This window comes from Python bivittatus, unplaced genomic scaffold (genome assembly GCF_059951505.1).
Source record: "Python bivittatus isolate LINGU-HERP-01145 unplaced genomic scaffold, Pbiv_v1 ctg000080_np1212, whole genome shotgun sequence".
NCBI classification, from domain to species: Eukaryota; Metazoa; Chordata; class Lepidosauria; order Squamata; family Pythonidae; genus Python; species Python bivittatus.
The window spans coordinates 88,288,473-88,305,823 of record NW_028277035.1 but is presented as its reverse complement, the minus strand read 5'-3'; the positions used below and the strand labels follow the sequence as shown (position 1 = coordinate 88,305,823).

Sequence of the window (17,351 nt, the reverse complement as noted above, 5' to 3'; positions counted from 1 at the left end):
AAGGTCAAATAATTATCATTATTATGAGATCCAACACATCTGGAAGGCATGATGTAACCAACTAGAAGAAACAAATTAACCACTGATATCTTCAGTTCCAATTACGGTTTCTTTCTTTATTGTGGTCCACAGGCTTCGACAGTATTTAATATTAGAGTACATTAATTTTTTTTTTTACAAAAGCGTGCTCAACTGAATTCCAGATGAAATGAGATCATTTCATACTAGTTACTTTGTGATGTCTCTGTGTGTGTGCGCATCCGTGCACATAGGTATGTCTATTTTATATATCTGACCTGAATTTTGAAGTTCCAGATTCCTCAGATAAACCTCTTGCAGCGAATTCCGCGTTTCACAGGCGCTTGTCACATTATTGATTGCTGCAGCATCATGTCTCATTCGAAGATGGGGAATAAGAAGGTTATTCGGAACTGATGAATAAAACAAAGGACTATTCCAACCAAGTGTGGTAGTATTGATTGGCAGAGTTCATATAGCACACCTGACTGGCTAAAATGGAATTGGATAGTGTGTTGTGGGAACCCGTCCCCTGTCTTAGCATGATATATCAATCAGGCCATTACAATATGATTTGTTGGGGGAATTGCTCTTTATTTAAACACAGCAATTATATTTTGTGTTCTGTTTTTAAAAGACTTTGCCTAGACTTTGTACTAAGCAAAACAAAATACAGTTTTTATTCTAAAAAATTGTAACTCTGTGGGATTAATTTCCATTTTACAGATGGGGAACTAAGGATAAAAGACAGTTAAACAACAATCATCCAGTGATTCTGCTGTTGAAGTGGGATTTGAACTTGAAATCTCTTGGGTTCAAAAATAAATTCCAACTTTTTACTCCATCTGCTGCTACCAGTTTTCTCCAAAGAATGCTGTATGTTTAAAACAAAACATATTTACTCTGAAAGAAAGGCAAGTGAGTTTCAAAGCATGCATAAGGCTGCAACTGAAATGTCTTTGCAATCCCATGCAAAATTCATTACAGTACTTTTAAATTGACTTCTGAGTCCCCTAAAATATTATTCTGTGTTGGAAATTACAGAGACATGAACATTTATAAATTGATTGATATTTGTAGCAACAGTTCTCATGCTTGATTGCACTGCTCCCCTCCCAATAAATACATTGCTGTTGGCCTCCCCTAGTGGATTCTTGGGTTCCAGTACAAAATAGATGCCCCAAGCCTGAAATCTGCTCATCCTGATTCATGCTTCTCCACCTGATGCCAAGAAAATTCCCACCCAACACCCATAATTTTATATTTCAGATAATTGTATATGCTGGGTGTGATCAATAAAGAGTCTGCACCATTATCCTTGTTAAGGTGGGACAAACTCTGAGGCCAGTCACTCTTAGTTGTCTCTTTTTGAAGTCTGTTCCAACATCTAAAACCAGCAAATGGAATGTATTTGCACAAATTAATAGAACAAATGCACACACATACACAATATGATCCTATATAACATATAGTCTGTAACCTTGCTGAGTTCAATAAAGGCTTCATCATATAAACATACATTAGTTTGTATGCATGCTTGTCCAGAATGAACTATTGATTTCAAGTGAGATAATTCATGAGGAAATAGGCACCATTTGCTGCCCTTGTTGTACACACACTTTTCAGTAGTATAAGTTGCATGTAAAATGCTCACAATGTTCCATTCACAAAGGTGGAAGGAAAGAGAAGAGAATGACCAGCAGCAAGATGGATGGACTCCATTACAGCAAGGATGGTGCATCATTGGAAGACTTGAAGGAACAGGTTGGGGACAGATCATCCTGGAGAAGGTCTGTCTATGTGGTTGCTATGAGTCAGTGCTGGCTTGATGGCATATAATCACATTTTTGTTGTGGGAACAGGATAAAAGACAAGTGTCTATTTTTTAGAGGAAGATCCCTTAAATTATGAAAAGCTGCTTTATGAACAGAAGACAGGTAGAAGACCAGTAGATGCAACTTCTCAGAACAGTGCTGGAAGCAGCTTAATCTTTGCTCTTCCTGGGACTCACAGCAGCACCCAAATCTGTTGGAAGGCCATTGCGAAGCTAAAGAAAAACACGCAGAGGCCTTGATTGGTTGGTCAACAAAGACCAAAGTAATGTGTAGTGGCAATCCCAGGGAACACAATCTATTTTGTGAAGTTTCATTCCAGCAAGAGATCAGGCAGTTTTTGAGACAGCTGCAAGGAGATTCCTATGAAACTGAGTGACTTGAATCTCCCCTCCTCCTTTCTCCAATTGGCAGGAATTTCCTATCTCCAGTGCTGATCTGTATCCTGCTTGAATGGCCTCCATTTCAAGTCACTGAGTCGCCAACTTCCTTCCCAAGCCAAACCAACTTTATGTGCCTTGAGGCTGCCCTTGGACGGTGTCAGAGAAATGCTACATTAACAACGGTTCTGCTAAGGATGACTTAAGTCTCCCTCACAAACAAGCTAGGGCTGATGCAAAGGTAGTATTGTGGGACCGGCCAGTCCAGGTGTTGCCAGATGTGATTGTGATGCAGTTAGGGGGAAACATAACTTTATAATGGGTGGATTTACCTGTTGCACTAAACTGTAGTTTTGTAGAAAGGGGGAGAAGAGCTGTGTTTCTCCACAGCAACAAAGTAGACATGAAGTCTGGTAACACCGTCAAGACTAACTAATTTTATTAAGGCATAAGCTGTTGTGCTCAAAAAAGCTAATGCCCTAATGTAGTTGGTTAATCTTGAAGGTGCTACAAGGTTCTGTGTTCATTACTGTGTGTGTATACGCACATGCACATGTACATGTATTGATTTGGGAAACATGAACATCAGCACTGAGCGTTGCAGACCACTGATTTCCCTGGCCAAGCATCCAGATGCACTGCAATTATCAATCCCCAAATTCACAATAAATGATCCTTCTTGGTATTCTGGAGAGCTATTTCATCTCCTCTAGAGAGCACTACATTGGAGAATGCTCTGCTCTGCTCAGATTCTCTGGCTGAGGACTTTCCCAGCTCGGTTAGCTGAATTCTTCCTCATTGAAAATACTAGAGACTTACCAAATCATGTATAGTGGTGGTCCAAATTATCTACAGACCGCCTACTCTAGTACAGATACCTTGAACTGGGCTTCAAAACAACCAGCAACCAAAGCAAAATGGGGATAATGTGGCATCTTCCAAGAGGTACCACCATCTCCTGTGGTGCCACATTCTGGGCCAGATCAACTTCCAAGCCAGTCTGAAGAGCCCCAACAAGTGCAATGCAACAATTCATCTGAAGTCACCAGCATGTGTCACCAACACCAGTCCTCCTTCAGGTAGGGCACAACTGCTTGATCCATCAAAGCTGAAGAAAAGCCTTCTTGTAGGCCAGAGAATGACCACAAGGAGTAAATCAGGAAGCCAATGTCAGAATGGATGACTGCCCACCACAATGTGACCTCAAATACTTTCCTGGAGGTAATTACGCTCTTGACAGAAGAAACGGTTCCCCGGTGGTGATCTAAATGGTGTTTGTGCTAAAAAGCACAGGAAGACAGCTAGACGTTATCAAAGATTAATTAGGTATGTTCTTTGACGTTTTCATCCTGACATAATACACAGTACAATACAGATTTACTCAGAACTAAGCTGGGTTTAACCAGGTTTCTTCCAGAACACTTAGGATATGTTGCATTATTGTCACTAGGTTTCTTTGTGCCTACCTGGAATTGAAGCACCCATGTTGTAATGTTAATTTTTAAAAAGGGGCTGCTAATAAGAGGATCTGTGTCTTTCCCACCCAATATAAGCATTCGATGGTCACCGGAAAACCTGTTATGAAAAATAAGTTTGCTTGAATGTTAGTTTTTCAAAGGAAGGAGAGAAGGAAATAATCTTCTCTTAAATAAGCTGTACCCTTCTTCGCATCTTTCCATCCGTGATTCAAACCACACACACACTGAATCAGCACGCCCCAACCTGGTCCCGCTAAACGTGTTGAACTGCCATTTTAATAACTGATCCTGTAGTCCAATCAATCCAGAGTTCTCTGGAGGTACCTGGAAATATATAAAGCAAGTCAGGACCAAGTGGGTGAAGGAGGTATAAAATACCTCTGGGGCATTAATGGGGAAAGCTGGTTTTCCACAAATGTTTCTTAGGAATTGGCGTCCAGGCCTATCTGGGCCTCTGCTTTATAACTCTTGGACCCAAGTTCATTGGGACTCACCCTGTAGCCTTTGGTTAATTCATATTCCCTCCCTCTTCTCATTCCCTCTTCGGTAAAACAAAAAATGAAAACTTTCCAGGATTGTTGGGAGGAAATGTATTGAGGTCGGAAAAGTCCTGTGTACATTTAAAATGGCCTAAATGGGCAGCCTTATTACCGTTTATGCCCATTTTTGTTTTTTTGTTTTTTGCTATAAGCCAATGTGTAGTTAGAAGTATATGCTTACTTTTAAGTACAGTCTAGGAGAAAATGTAGTATTATAGTAGTGAGAGGCTAGTACAGTATTTTTCAACCTTAACAAGTTTAAGACGAGTGGACTTCAACGCCCAGAATTCCCCAGCCAGTATGGCTGGCTGGGGAATTCTGGGAGTTGAAGTCCACTTGTCTTAAAGTGGCTAAGGTTGAGAAACACTGGGCTAGTGTAACACACAGGGCTGAAAATGTCTGGCCGCCAATATGGACAGAGGTGTTCTTTTTTTCTTAGTCCTTATTTGTGAGCTTATGAAAATTTCCTATTCGTCACAGCATAAATCCCTTCATAGAATCATCACATGTAAGAGTTGGAAGGGAACTTCAAGATCATCTGGCCCAATCCATGCAGAAAGCCACTACTACCCCAACCACTCAGGAAGTATTCATAGGGAAGAGCTTGGAGGTAGGTCCTTGGTGAGCAACTGCTAGTAAAAATAGAAAACCTGGGTGTAGTTAGAACAGTGTTTCTCAACTTTGGCGACTTTAAGATGTGTGGACTTCAACTCCCAGAATTCCCCAGCCAGCCTTCTCAACCGTGGCAGCTTGAAGATGTCTGGACTTCAACTCCCAGAATTCCCCAGCCAGCAGGGAATTCTGGGAGTTGAAGTCCACCCATCTTAAAGTGGCCAAGGTTGAGAAACACAGAGACTAAGACTTTGACTCTATACAAGGCAGTTTCTTGCATTAGATAAGCAAATGTATGTCTGATGCTTCACCAGGATTGTATAGATCACCATTCAAATGAATCTCAGCTTGAACAGCTATTTTAAGAGAGATGCTATTTTAGCTATTTTAGCTAACAGCTATTTTAAGAGATCTTCCTTTTTTCCATAAAATGCAAAATTGCCCTGTGCTGAGAAACCCGTTGGTCCATCCAGCACTATATTATCGACACTGTGAACTGAAACCTGTGACCCTTCAGATGGTACCAGACTCCTGTAATGTTATGTGGGAATGACCTTGGGAGACGGGGGGAAGAGCCACAGCCAGGGGAACAGTCAGATAAGCGGCAGCTGAGCCCGCAGATGGAATGGGGGAGTGGCAAACAACTCAGAAGGGACCTCCCTAGTTTCTTGGGCTGTAAAGGTGAGGGTGGGGGAGAGATGTACTTTCAGACGTGCATGATTTTGTTAATGTAACCTTACAATAAAGTAGAATTAGTTCATCCAGGCATGCTTCCTGTCTGGACTACCTCGCAAGACTGACAGCACCATTTTCCATCATCTCCAATGACTGCAGTAGTTTATGGGACTTGAAACACTGCCAGGAGGGCCATAGGCTCCCATTATTGATCTACAGTAAATCATCTTGCCCAAGCTCGGCACCCCTGTTTTGGACCAAACCTCCATGATTCTTAGCTAGCATCGTCACTGGTCAGGATTGTTGGGGTCCCGTCAGTACAGATAGCTTGAAATGACTCTCAGCGGCTCCTTGGGATCTCCAGCAGGTCTCTTCCCACCTGGAGATGCAGAGATTGACTCTGGGACAGCTTGCAGGCAGCACAGATGTTGAACCCCTGCACTACGTGCCATGCAGAAGAGGAATCTGCTCTGGTTTCAGATTTCCTTCCTTACTCCCTTGCAGTAAGATGCTACCAGAAAGGAAAGATTGGCTCTCAAGGCTCTCCCACTTTAGGCAGGCTAAATGCTTCTTTCAACTGTGTTTTCTGCAGACTTTGGTGCAACGCCAGATAAACCTTTGGATGCCTTAAGGTACCTGGGACTTCCTACCTGTAAATAAATGGATCCTCATGGACAATACCACCCTATTTCTGCTATGCTTCCACTTATCATACTCATCAGGTAAAGAGGGAGCCTACAGCCTTTGCTCATCTTGCAGATTCTTAAGCTTTTCCCCAGCAAATGATGGTGACAAGCCAGTTCAAACCATCAGTAAAAGCAGTAGTACTCTCCCAACAGAAGAGACTATCTGCAGCTCAGGGTTGAACTGTGGAGTTCTTGGGGTTCTCTGAGCTTGGTTGCTTGCTTGCAGACGTTTCATTACCCAACTAGGGAACATCATGGATGATGTTTGCTTGCAGATGTTTCATTGTTCAACTAGGTAACATCACAGATGTTTGCTTGCAGATGTTTGCAAGCAACAAGCAAGCTCAGAGAGTACCAAGAACTCTACAACAGTACTCTACCACTTCAGAATGCAGAGGATCCAAGGATTATTGCAACTCTGAGCACGCCTCACATCAAAAGTTCCAGGCCCATGTAAACCTCCATCAGAAGAACACAAATGTGGCTTCCTTCTCTTGTAGGACAGATGTTATCCGTGTAGGTTTCCATCCCAACCCAGGCCAAACAAGCTCTCCTTGGCTCCCATGTGACAAAATTAGCACTCTGCCCAATCTGTTGAGCGTGGAGGGAAGATCACTGCTTCCCTCAACCTATCCATCCCACAAAATTGCTTTGAGCAGCTAGGATGTTGGGGGAGGTTGCGGCCATCCCTCCTGAGGGTAGGGGGACGTCCATCTACAGCTGCTTTCCCCCACCCTCCATGTATCTGGAGGCAGGAACCCCTTCCCACCCCATCCCCTCAGCCCTCCAGCTGGGACAGCATTGGGGATGAGGCCCTGGAAAGGTGGTGGGGCCTCGGGCCACGTGGAAGCAGCTGGGGGGATGCTGTTCCTGTCCCCCTCACTCCACCAGGAGGGCATGAGAGAAGGAGGAGGATCAGGAGCAACAGGCAGCAGCTCCTTGGGGTGCTTGGCCTCGGTCGAAACACAGCTGCCTTTCTGGCCTTCAGATCGCCCTTTGGGGAACCCCTCTGCCGCATGAGTGTGCTGATGGCGGTTGCGGTGCGAACTGCGGCTGAAGCACTTCCCGCACTCGGGGCACTGGTACGGCTTCTCGCCCGTGTGGACCCTCTGGTGCCGCTCCAGGTGGGAGACGAAGCCAAAGCTCTTCCCGCAGACCGTGCAGTCGTAGGGTTTCTCGCCCCGGTGGGCCCGCTGGTGCGTGAGCAGCTGTGCCCCGGCCACGAAACGCTTTCCACACTCCTTGCACTTGTGAGGCTTTCCGCTCGAGTGAGTCCGCTGATGCTGCAAGAGCGTGGAGCTGACGCTGAAGCTCTTCCCGCACTCGCCGCAGTGGTACGGTTTCTCCCCAGTGTGGATTCTCCGGTGGCGGTCCAGGTGGGAACTGACGCTGAAGCACTTCCCACAGTCACTGCACTGGTAAGGCTTCTCCCCTGTGTGGACTCTTTGGTGTCTTTCCAGGTGGGAGCTCCAGCTGAAGCTTTTCCCACAGTCAGGGCACCGATAGCGCTTGCTCCCGGCCATGTGGGACTTCTGGTGCTTGACTAGCGAGGCCAGTTCCCTGTAGGTTTTCCCACATTCGGCACACTTGTGGGGCCGGTCAGAAGAGTGCACACGCTGGTGCCTTTCCAAATGGGAGCTGACGCTGAAAGCTTTCCCGCAGTCTTCACACCGATATGGCTTCTCTCCTGTGTGGGTCCTCTTGTGCTTGATCAGGGCCGAACACCAGCTGAAGTTCTTCCCACACTCCAGACACTGATACGGCCTTTCTCCTGTGTGGATCCGCCGGTGCTTCACCAGTGACGAACTCTGGCCGAATCCTTTCCCACAGTCAGGGCATTTATAGGGCTTCTCGGTACACACTGGGGGAGAAGGGGGAGGGGGCGGAGGCTGTGGGGCCATCCGCTTGCGGTTACATTCAGTGCATTTGGTGGGATCCCTGCTCCGGGCTGGGGATGTCTGGAGGTGGTGGAGGGTGGCCGCACTGAGGTAGAAGTTTTTGCCACAATCTGTGCACTGGTGTGGCTTCTCACCCGTGTGGATTCTCTGATGCCTGTAGAGGTGGGAGCTGCGGCTGAAACTCTTCCCACAGTCAGGGCACTGGTAGGGCCTCTCCCCCGTGTGGATCCGCTGGTGTCTCTCTAGGTGAGATGTGAAGCTGAAACTCTTCCCGCAATCGGGGCACTCATAGGGCTTCTGGCCCAGATGTTTCCTCTGGTGAGCCACCAGGTTGGCTCCAAGGGTGAAGCCCTTCCCACAGTCCTCGCACTGGTAGGGTTTGTCATTCGCATGAGTCCTCTGGTGCTGGACCAGGGTGGAGCTGACGCTGAAGCTCTTCCCACACTCTTTGCACTGATAGGGCTTCTCCCCGGTGTGGATCCGCCGATGCCTCTCCAGATGCGATCCAACACTGAAGGCCTTCCCACACTCCTTGCACTGGAATGGTTTTTCCCCGGTGTGGATCCGCCGGTGCCGTTCCAGGTGCGAGGTCCAGCTGAAACTTTTCCCGCATTCCTCGCACTTGTACGGCTTGTTGCCTGCGTGGCCTTTGTGGTGCGTGGCCAGGGCCTCGGCCTCAGAGAAACTTTTATCACACTGGTCGCACTTGTGGGGTCTTTGGTCCAGGTGCAGCCTCTGGTGCCGGAGAAGGTTGGACTTCTGGCTGAAGCTTTTGCCACACTCAGGGCACTGATGGTTCTTGCCATGGGCTGGTGGTTTCCTCAGGGACATCTGGGGATTGGAAGCAACCATTGTCTGTGGGAGGGGTTTCTCTTGCTGCTCCTTTCCGTCTGTTCGGGAGCCCCTCAGCCCTGTCCCTGATGGTTGGCTCTCTGCCTCCATTAGATTCCTTTCTAGGACATCCCCCTCCTGTAGATCTGTTTTGCTAGGAAATACTTCTGGAGGAACAGGTTCATTCTTTCCTCGCAATTCATCCCCTGAGGAGGTAAGTGTTGCAGAGATGACTTGAAAGCCATCCTTTCCCAGAAGCCATTAACTGGAGGTTAACTGTAACATTATTTCAACATGTATTTGTATTAAACATTTTATATTTCTACCTTACACCCTACGTGGGTCAGCACACTGCATATGCCTTCAAGTTGGCGAGATGTTGGCAACAAGACACTGGCTTGCAAAACACACTTTGGATTAGAGATCCTAGCTTGTGGAGGATATATGAGCAAACCTGGGATAAAACTTGCCTGCTGTTGCCTTTCTGACATACTGGCAAAATCTGCTAAAATTGGCCAGTACTGTTCTTACTGTCAGAGGGAATGCCACACGGGGTATGAGAACCACTAAGGCTGGTAACCTAGTTTGCACCTTCTTTCTGCTACTCAAAAGTGTTCTGTGAAAACCTCAAGGGAGCAAAGCCATGGTGGGTGGCAAAACCGAATCTCTATGAGCTGATCTGGTGATGCCCACGGCATGTGGAAGATTGCGCCTTGGCATGTAAGCGGGCTAAATGACCAAGGGCACGAACTGATGAATGAGAGGCAAGCAAGAAGATTAAGTAAGTTGTGTGCTTGTAAAACGGAGAGAAAGAGGAAGGATGTGATGGATCTGGGCGAAGGTGGTCCTATCTTGTGGAATGGGGTTGATGAAGAGATGCAGGGAAGGCTGACTTATGAATGAAAGAGCTAAGTCAGAAAGTATGAACTGGCATCAGTCTAACTGATGTGGGCACACGTGACAGTAATTTGCTAAGCATCTGGAGGAGGTGTTGGGCAGATTTCTGATTGAAAGGGTACAAGATGGGACAATGAGCAACATTTGGGAAGCACAAGGGGTTTTATTGTCAGGTGAGGGTGTGCAGATGAAATATTTGCTCCTCAGCAGGACACAGAGCAATGTATGAGACAGAAAGTGTATTGCCCATTTGATGAGTGTGTGCTGACAGTGAATAGGCTTGAATAATAGAATATGGAGTTTTCTGAATGTGGTGGGTGCAGGTTTATTTTTTTTGGTGTATGTGTTTTGACTCCTGGCAACTGCCTGGACTAGTCCCTGCAGTTTTCTCAGCAAACTTTTTCGGAAATGGTTTGTCCTGGCCTCCTCCTCCTTCCTAGGGCGGAGAGGGAGAGACTGGCCCAAGATCACCCAGCTGGCTTCGTGCCTAAGGTGGGACTAGAACTCACAGTCTCCTGTACTCTAGCCTGGTGTCTTAACCCCTAAATAAAATGATTAGCAAATAGTTCAACACTGAGCAGGGAGTAAGGCAAGAATGTGTGAAACTCCCTTAGTTGTTTCATCTATTTATGGATAGATATATAAGGAATGCCTGTGGTGATGTCAGAGGTAGGTTGGGAACTGAATGTATCTGTATTTGCGGGTGTAGCTCATGCTTTGTTATTTGTTGAAAACTCAAATCATATACAATAAATGCTAGCCAGAATGTTAGATAGATACAGACTCAGTTTGTATCAAAGACTAAAGCAGTCATATTTGTTAGGAAAAATTGATTGAATAATTGTAAGTTATACAAAATTGGTGAAACATTAATTGTCGTCTGATTGTCATCCGGGTTTTTGCAGCTCGGTTCTGGTGGTCCTACCATGGACCTGCCACCAGTGGTTGAATTCAGCCCTATACTTGCTCCTGAATAGGTCCTTGTGAATTCCGTGAGCTGAATCAACCTATATAAGTTCACGTTGTAGATTCGGAGATTGCAAATGTTGGTATTTTTCTATGACACCTCTTTCTCTCATCAGAAGAAAAGTTCTGAAAAACAAGCTTTCTCGTAACTTTGTAAACATTTTTATTAGTTCTGTTCCACTATTTATTGTTCTTCTGGAATGCACTGTCTAATTGGATTTATAACTTCCTCGAGCTTTGGTGTTTTAAGAGGTGATGAAAAGTAATGTGGGAGAGGAAAGGCTGATCTATTGTAGAAGTCGTTCAATTTATTTCCCCCCCCCAACATCCTGCTGAAAAGTCTTGAAGATAAATGTAAAATCCATAGCTACCCTATTGCACTGTTCAGGGCTTCTGTGCCAGAATCTAGCGATGGTTATGAACAAAACTTTCCCCTTAAGTGCTGAAATTCCATCGCATATATTTAAAAACAAACAAGCCACAATTCTCACCTGGGCTTATATGAGTTGGCATCGCCCTGTCCTCACATCCCTGAAGTTCTGGAATCCATGAATCTTCTCGATCCATCCAGGAGAGCAGATCAGATTTAGAAAGTGGAAATCCTGTTGGCGAAGAAAAGGTTCAGTACTGGGAACAGCACAAAGTCCATTCCCAGCTGGGAGACCTTTCCTCTGTGGGTTTGCTAGAGTGACCCTTTGACCAGCCTTCTTCAGCCAAGTTTCTTACAGATGTAGTGGAACTGCCTGGAAATTCAGGGAGATGAATTCCCAATAGAGTGGCAAGTTGGGGAAGGCTGGTATAGAAACATATACAGAAATGAGCTTGGCTGAATCAGAGAAGGACATCGTTTTATTTATTTTTTATTTATTTAAGCAATTTATATGGCTGCCCAACTCAACTCATGGTGACTCCGGACGGCTTACAGGAATAAAAATCCCAAATACAAAACCCCCAACCCCCTGTCCCCCTGGCAACAACAACACATTTATACTAGCCATCTGATGGGCTCTGTTGAACTATGACACCTATTGACACAGCTATAGTGATGGTAACCAGCTTAGAATAATCTATACGGGGAATGGAGGAACTCTGGGGGCTAATTCAGTTCAAGGCTACTAGTCTACATCATCATAAATTATCTCAAAATATTAAAAAGATAGGATGCCTCTAAAAAGCAGTTGCTGGAAAACAGGAGCCGGAAGTGGTATTCCTGGAAATTTGGGAAGTTGCATATACTACCACCAGGAACAGAAGTCCTGTGTCCCTGAATGCCCACTGCTCAGAGCCACATGTCTGAATGTCATCTTTTAGCCATTCTGGGAAACAGGAGGTACACGAGAGAGCTGTTTAGTCTGATCCAATACATCTTTTATGCTTAAATAGAGGGAGGGAGGGAGGGAGGGAGATGGAGAAGGCAGGCAGGCAGGCAGGCAGGCATCACTGGGGAGGTTGATTATCTTGGACCAAAAGTAGCAGGCTAGTATTCTTCTTTCTTGTTTCTTATTATCATCATCATCCCATCTTCATGTATACAAGTCAGTCTGCATAAGCCTTTACAGAATTTATTCTAAACGCAGAACAGACCAGCTTGTTCTTAATTGCACCTAAGGCACAGAAAAGCATTTCTGTTTGGGGCGCAGAGCACAAAAACCGCCAGTCTTACCTGATGCCAACCCTCTCCGGTGGGGCTCAGCTAGTGCAGTGATTCGGGGCAGGGTGATGGCCATCTCTTCTGCTAACAAGACAAAGTGCAAAAGCCCCCGTTAGGACGTTTGGCAGATGGGTTGGCACCACATGGATGCCGTGGGCCACTGATGCAGCTAGGTCCCTGCTTTGGCTAAGTCCCACTGTGACCGCTTGAATGCCTGCTACAATCAGAGGGGAGCATTCTGTTAAACAATATCAGCTGCTAGGGAGCAATGTAATGGAGGGCTCTCCCTTTCTAGAAGAATCCAGGCAGTGATGCTGAGCCAGCTGGATCTTGGAACAACCAAGGAGGCCAGTGGCTTACCAGAATTCCAGTGGGATGCGAAAGAGCAAAGCATTTCTCCTGTGCTTGGGAGGAATGTCACTAGGATTCCAGCCACAGTAAAGTAACAGCGGAATCTCCTGCAGATTAACTCAGATATTAATCCCAAAGAATTGTAGAGCTTATTCCCTAGTAAAGGCGTACAGAGAGTCCTCTACTTATGAACATTCAAGTTACGAACTTTCGCCAATATGAATAAACCTCCAACTACTCCAACAATGAAGGTCCTGGAAGGAAGGTCCTGGAAGTTTACGGTGCATAAACTTCCAGATGTATGTATGCAGTGTGCCATGGTTGGACTTACCAAAAAAATGGACTTACAAACAGCCTCTTCGAACATAATTTGTTCATAAGTGGAGGACTGTCTGTATACAATTCAGCTTCATTTCCTGTAACCCTATATTACCTTTTTTTGGGGGGGGGGTGCCTTTGAGTCAGTGTTGACTCCTATTGACTACCTGAAGTTATCCCTGCAATTTTCTTGGCAAGATTTTGGAAGTGCCCCCTTCCCAGGGATGAGTGAGAATGACTGGCCCAAGGTCACCCACCTGGCTTTATGCTTAAGGTGACACTAGAACTCAGGGTCTCCTGGTTTGTAGCCTGGTGCCTTAACCATGACACCAGACTGGCTCTGAACCCTATATTACAGTTAAAGCTAATTTCATAGAATATCTCATAAGCCAGCATCCAGATGCTTGAACTAGTATAGAAAACAGCTTCTCCCAACCTGGTGTCCTTGGCCAACTACAGTTCCCGTTGCCAGCAGATCATGGAGTTAATGGGAGTTGTTGTCCAGCATGTTGGGGAGGGCCTCAGCTGGTGAAGGCTAAGTAACTTTATTACTGATTCAGTGGTGGTCAGCCTTGTTCTAAATACAGAGAACAAGCCGTTCCGTGGTTTACCAGAAGAGATGAGAAAAGTAGACGGATGAGAGGTCTGTAAACCACGAGACCTAAATCAAACCTTCACATGCAGGTATAGTATACCTTCCAAAAACCAAATGATGGAGAAACACAACAAAAGAACAGCTGCCATCATTCCTTGCTTGTGGGCTTTCCTGAAGCGTATGGTTCACCACAATGAGGATTCCCTGGACCTTGGGTTTGATCCAGTAGAGCGGTTCCTTATGTTTCATCAGTTTACCCAGTGAAACGAATCCTTACCCAGAGAGATCAGAGTCTCGTAGTTCTCTTGCATGTCCCTCCAGTAGAGAAGTCTCCAGTACGAGGTGGCCGTTCGACCCGGGGGGCCACGGGCATCTGGAACGAGAAGCCTCCACGCATCACATTTGTTCTGGAATTCACCTTTCCGGCTACTTCCAAAACCTGAAATTTAATTCCACGCAGAAAAGGGGCCGGATTGAGCAGCTTCAGGAAAATAAACAAAACGAAATTCTGCCTTTGTTAACTATTTGAGGTTATCGCTTTAAAGATGCTCGACAAAGAGATTGCAAGTTGCAAAAGACCCAAGTCCCTTTTGAAATTCAGAATCAGAACCATCCGAATGTTCCAGTTTTGAAGAAAAAGATCGAACCTTCAAGTACAACTGAAATACCGTTCCATGGCAGACCCAAGAAACAAAGGATGGCAGTTCTAGTATAGGCTTTTACAGACTTTGTTTGCCCTGAACTCTAAACTAACCAGAGGGCCACATTTACAGAACAAATATGCTAAGTTAAAATATGCTTGGGTAGTTTTTGGTTCAGTGTGCTGTGCAAACATTATGTCATCTCTCATCTGTTTTTTCTCCAGGCTGTCAACTTTCCAAGTAGGGCTTGTTTTCTATATCTCTGCTCAATTTCACCACCACCTCTGAACCCATTCCAATCTTTTAAATTCAATTAATATCCAATTAAAATGGATATTAATTTCAACTGCAGGCAGTAGCCAGAACTGGCCAAACAAAGTCCAATAAAAGAGAGTCAAATGAACCCGTGGTTTGATTTGACATCTAAACAAATGCCCTCTAAAACCACATTTGCCTTTTTTGAAGCTGCACCACAACACTGACTCAGCTTCAGTTTAGATCCATTACAGTCCCTGAATCTATTTCTTCACATATTGTAGCTGTTAAGTATTGTTTTGCTAGCTGCCTTAATCCAAATTAAAAGGCAGTGTATACTATTATAGGAACGGTAGTAACTGTGTAGAGTAAAATCATGCCCATTTGCTCTTATTAAGCAGGATTAAATTCAGCTTATTGCTGAAACACTAATCACCATTTTTAAAGCCTGCTTTCACTCCCCAGCACACACTAAAACCCCAGGGAAAGTCAGTTCTGTTACTCAACTGACACTGAACAGAAAGAAGAGCCAGGCTTTCAAATCGACGCTAAAAGATCAGAGATATAATGGGGCAAGGAACAGGAACTCCGCATCTATAGTGGGCAATATCAACTCAACACCCCGGAGCGGTTTGCAGACTTTTGAGTTCTGCAGCACGCTTCATCGGGCAGAAGGCTGCCAAAGAGCCCTGCGGGACTCCAAAGCTTGCACACTCCTCCCCTCCAGCCAGCCCAATGAAGATCCTGCTCGAACTGGGGCTACCGGGTGCTCCAGAGGGTAGCTCTGGCGCCAAGGCGGGCAGAAGGCCGGGGCTGCGGGGTTCAAAGGGCCGGCGCGGCTGGCTGCCCGCCGTCCCCGCCCGCACGGCTCCTGCCAGCCCCGGCGCGGGGCTCGGCGCAGCGCTGCCCGCAGCCTTCATCCTCCCCGTCCCGGAAGCGCTGCCTGGTCCCCACCTGGGCCGGGCCGGGCCGGGCCGCCTGGCGAGGAGGGGCTCCCGGCGGCTGGCGGGGCGGACCCGCGGCGGGCGCCTCTCCCGGCCCGATCCGCTGCGCCGCCGCCGCCGCCGCCGCCGCCCGCGAGTCACCCAGGAAGCTCAACGCGTGACGCCCCGCGCCGAGGAAAGAGAGAGGCGGAGAGCCGCGCTCCCTCCCCAGCGCCGCCCAGGGCCCTCTGGCGGCTGCCGAAGACGGAGCCTCCTCTGCGGGCGGGCGGGCCGGGGAGGGGGTCGGCCGGGAGCCGCGTCTCTCTCTGGGGGAGACCCGCGGAGGCTTCGCCTCCCTCGTTACGCGGAGATCGACTTCCCAAGGCGGCGCGGCTCGGAAAGAGGAAGGAAAGCCCCTGGCTTGCCCACGGCTGCCCGGGCTCCACGCGCTAAGCCATGGTTAGCTGGCCCCGGCAGGTTAACCCAATGGTCTGGGCCAACCCTTCCCCAACCCGAGGGCCTGGGTTGGCGTCGTAAAATGACACCAAGTCACAAGCCGTTTGCCAGATTTTAGCACCCTTTCAGCAAGTCCAGTTGATGCGTTTCAAGAGGCATGGAATACAGAGACGTTGAGAGCCGGTGGCGCGCAAGTTTAATAAAATATTATTATTGTCCAGAGCAGCGTTTCTCAACCTTAGCAACTTTAAGATATGTGGACTTCAACTCCCAGAATTCCCCAGCCAGGCGATTTTTTTTTTTTGTATATCCAGTGATAAATTGTTGTTCACCTTGTTTTCCGTAATCATGTCAGATAAGTTTTGTTCCAAATCTTTTTCTGTAACCGCATCTTTTGGTGCAACAGCTTCTGGGAACAGGGTGTTCATAAAAATACCCAACGTAGCTGACATTGTTGATTCAAAGTCCCATTGCCATTCCTCAACAATATCTGAACGCCATAAGAAGTTGTTATGTCTCTAATATCAAAAATATTTTTTCTTTCCCACAAAAATGCATTTATTCTTTAAAATTAATTTCAAAGTCTTTAATATTCAAAATCAAATACTCCAACATTTTCTGAGCCCTTAATCCATTCAAAACTTTCTATAGACAAAACCTTGTCTTGCTTTTTGCTGTTTATTTTGAATTCTCAAAGCTTATAAAGATACAGTTTCATTTTCTTATGTTAAGGATTGAACCCGCCACTGTTGCGTTCATACAACATAACTCATAGACCAGCAAAACCTTCTTTATTTCTTTATGTAGATATTTAAAAACACTACCAAGAGAAATACAGAGATTTTAAAAAAAGAAGAATCAAAAGAAAATAGAGATGGATGGGCTTTATAAAATTAAATTAAAATGTCAAGGTAACATATTAAAATTTCAGTGCAGCATATTAAAAGTTTCTTGTATTCATCTGAGATTTCAAAACCATTCTTAAGATACTTTGGTTAGAACCTTCATTGATTCTTCTTCTGTTGCTTGGCATATTTCTGTAGATATTCCATCACTTCTGGTGGCCTTCCAACTTGGTAATGACCAGAGCGTTGATCCAACTTCATCTTCAGGCTTCTGGGGGAAGCATGGCAAACTGAAGATGGCTCTGTGAAAGCGGAGCTGACAACTGCGGCAAAGACCAACGATATTATTGTATAATCCTGTATTAGTAGCATTGTGTAATGAACTTGAACCATTGTATATTTAACTCAAATCATTGTGTATTTAACTTAACTTTTGCTACAATGGGCTCTGTTCTTAACTATCAGTTGTCTGTGACCCGGGCATCTTAACCCGGGGACTACCTG

At 46.0% G+C, this 17,351-nt stretch overlaps 1 protein-coding gene across 6 annotated transcripts; it reads right to left on the bottom strand.

The window, feature by feature from the left end:
* Nucleotides 1–591: 591 nt before the first annotated feature.
* On the bottom strand, nt 592–15,800 carry LOC103060560 (uncharacterized). 6 transcript variants are annotated; one of them, XR_015795025.1, is made up of 6 exons: nt 15,578–15,796; nt 14,005–14,166; nt 12,476–12,547; nt 11,304–11,414; nt 3,697–9,155; nt 592–892 (listed from the first exon to the last, which is right to left on the bottom strand). XR_015795025.1 is itself a non-coding variant. In XM_088134538.1 (5 exons), exons 2-5 carry the CDS (start codon nt 14,036–14,038, stop codon nt 6,880–6,882), a joined length of 2,490 nt encoding a protein of 829 aa, XP_087990664.1. In that variant the 5' UTR covers nt 14,039–14,166; nt 15,578–15,800; the 3' UTR covers nt 592–6,879. The 6 variants fall into 6 exon arrangements, 5 of the variants coding, with proteins under 5 accessions (XP_087990664.1, XP_087990665.1, XP_025028033.2 ...); XM_088134538.1 differs by having other exon boundaries at nt 592–9,155; nt 12,476–12,544; nt 15,578–15,800; XM_088134539.1 differs by having other exon boundaries at nt 592–9,155; nt 12,476–12,544; nt 14,005–14,100; nt 15,578–15,800.
* Nucleotides 15,801–17,351: the final 1,551 nt, after the last annotated feature.

Excerpts from the sequence above, each read along its gene's own strand:
- LOC103060560 (XM_025172265.2), bottom strand. The coding sequence starts at position 14,038 with ATGCAAGAGAACTACGAGACTCTGATCTCTCTGG. Across the intron at positions 12,548-14,004 it reads CGAGACTCTGATCTCTCTGG|CAGAAGAGATGGCCATCACC; the intron begins GTAAGGATTCGT and ends TTGTCTTGTTAG. Across the intron at positions 9,156-11,303 it reads GCCAACTCATATAAGCCCAG|GGGATGAATTGCGAGGAAAG; the intron begins GTGAGAATTGTG and ends TTACCTCCTCAG.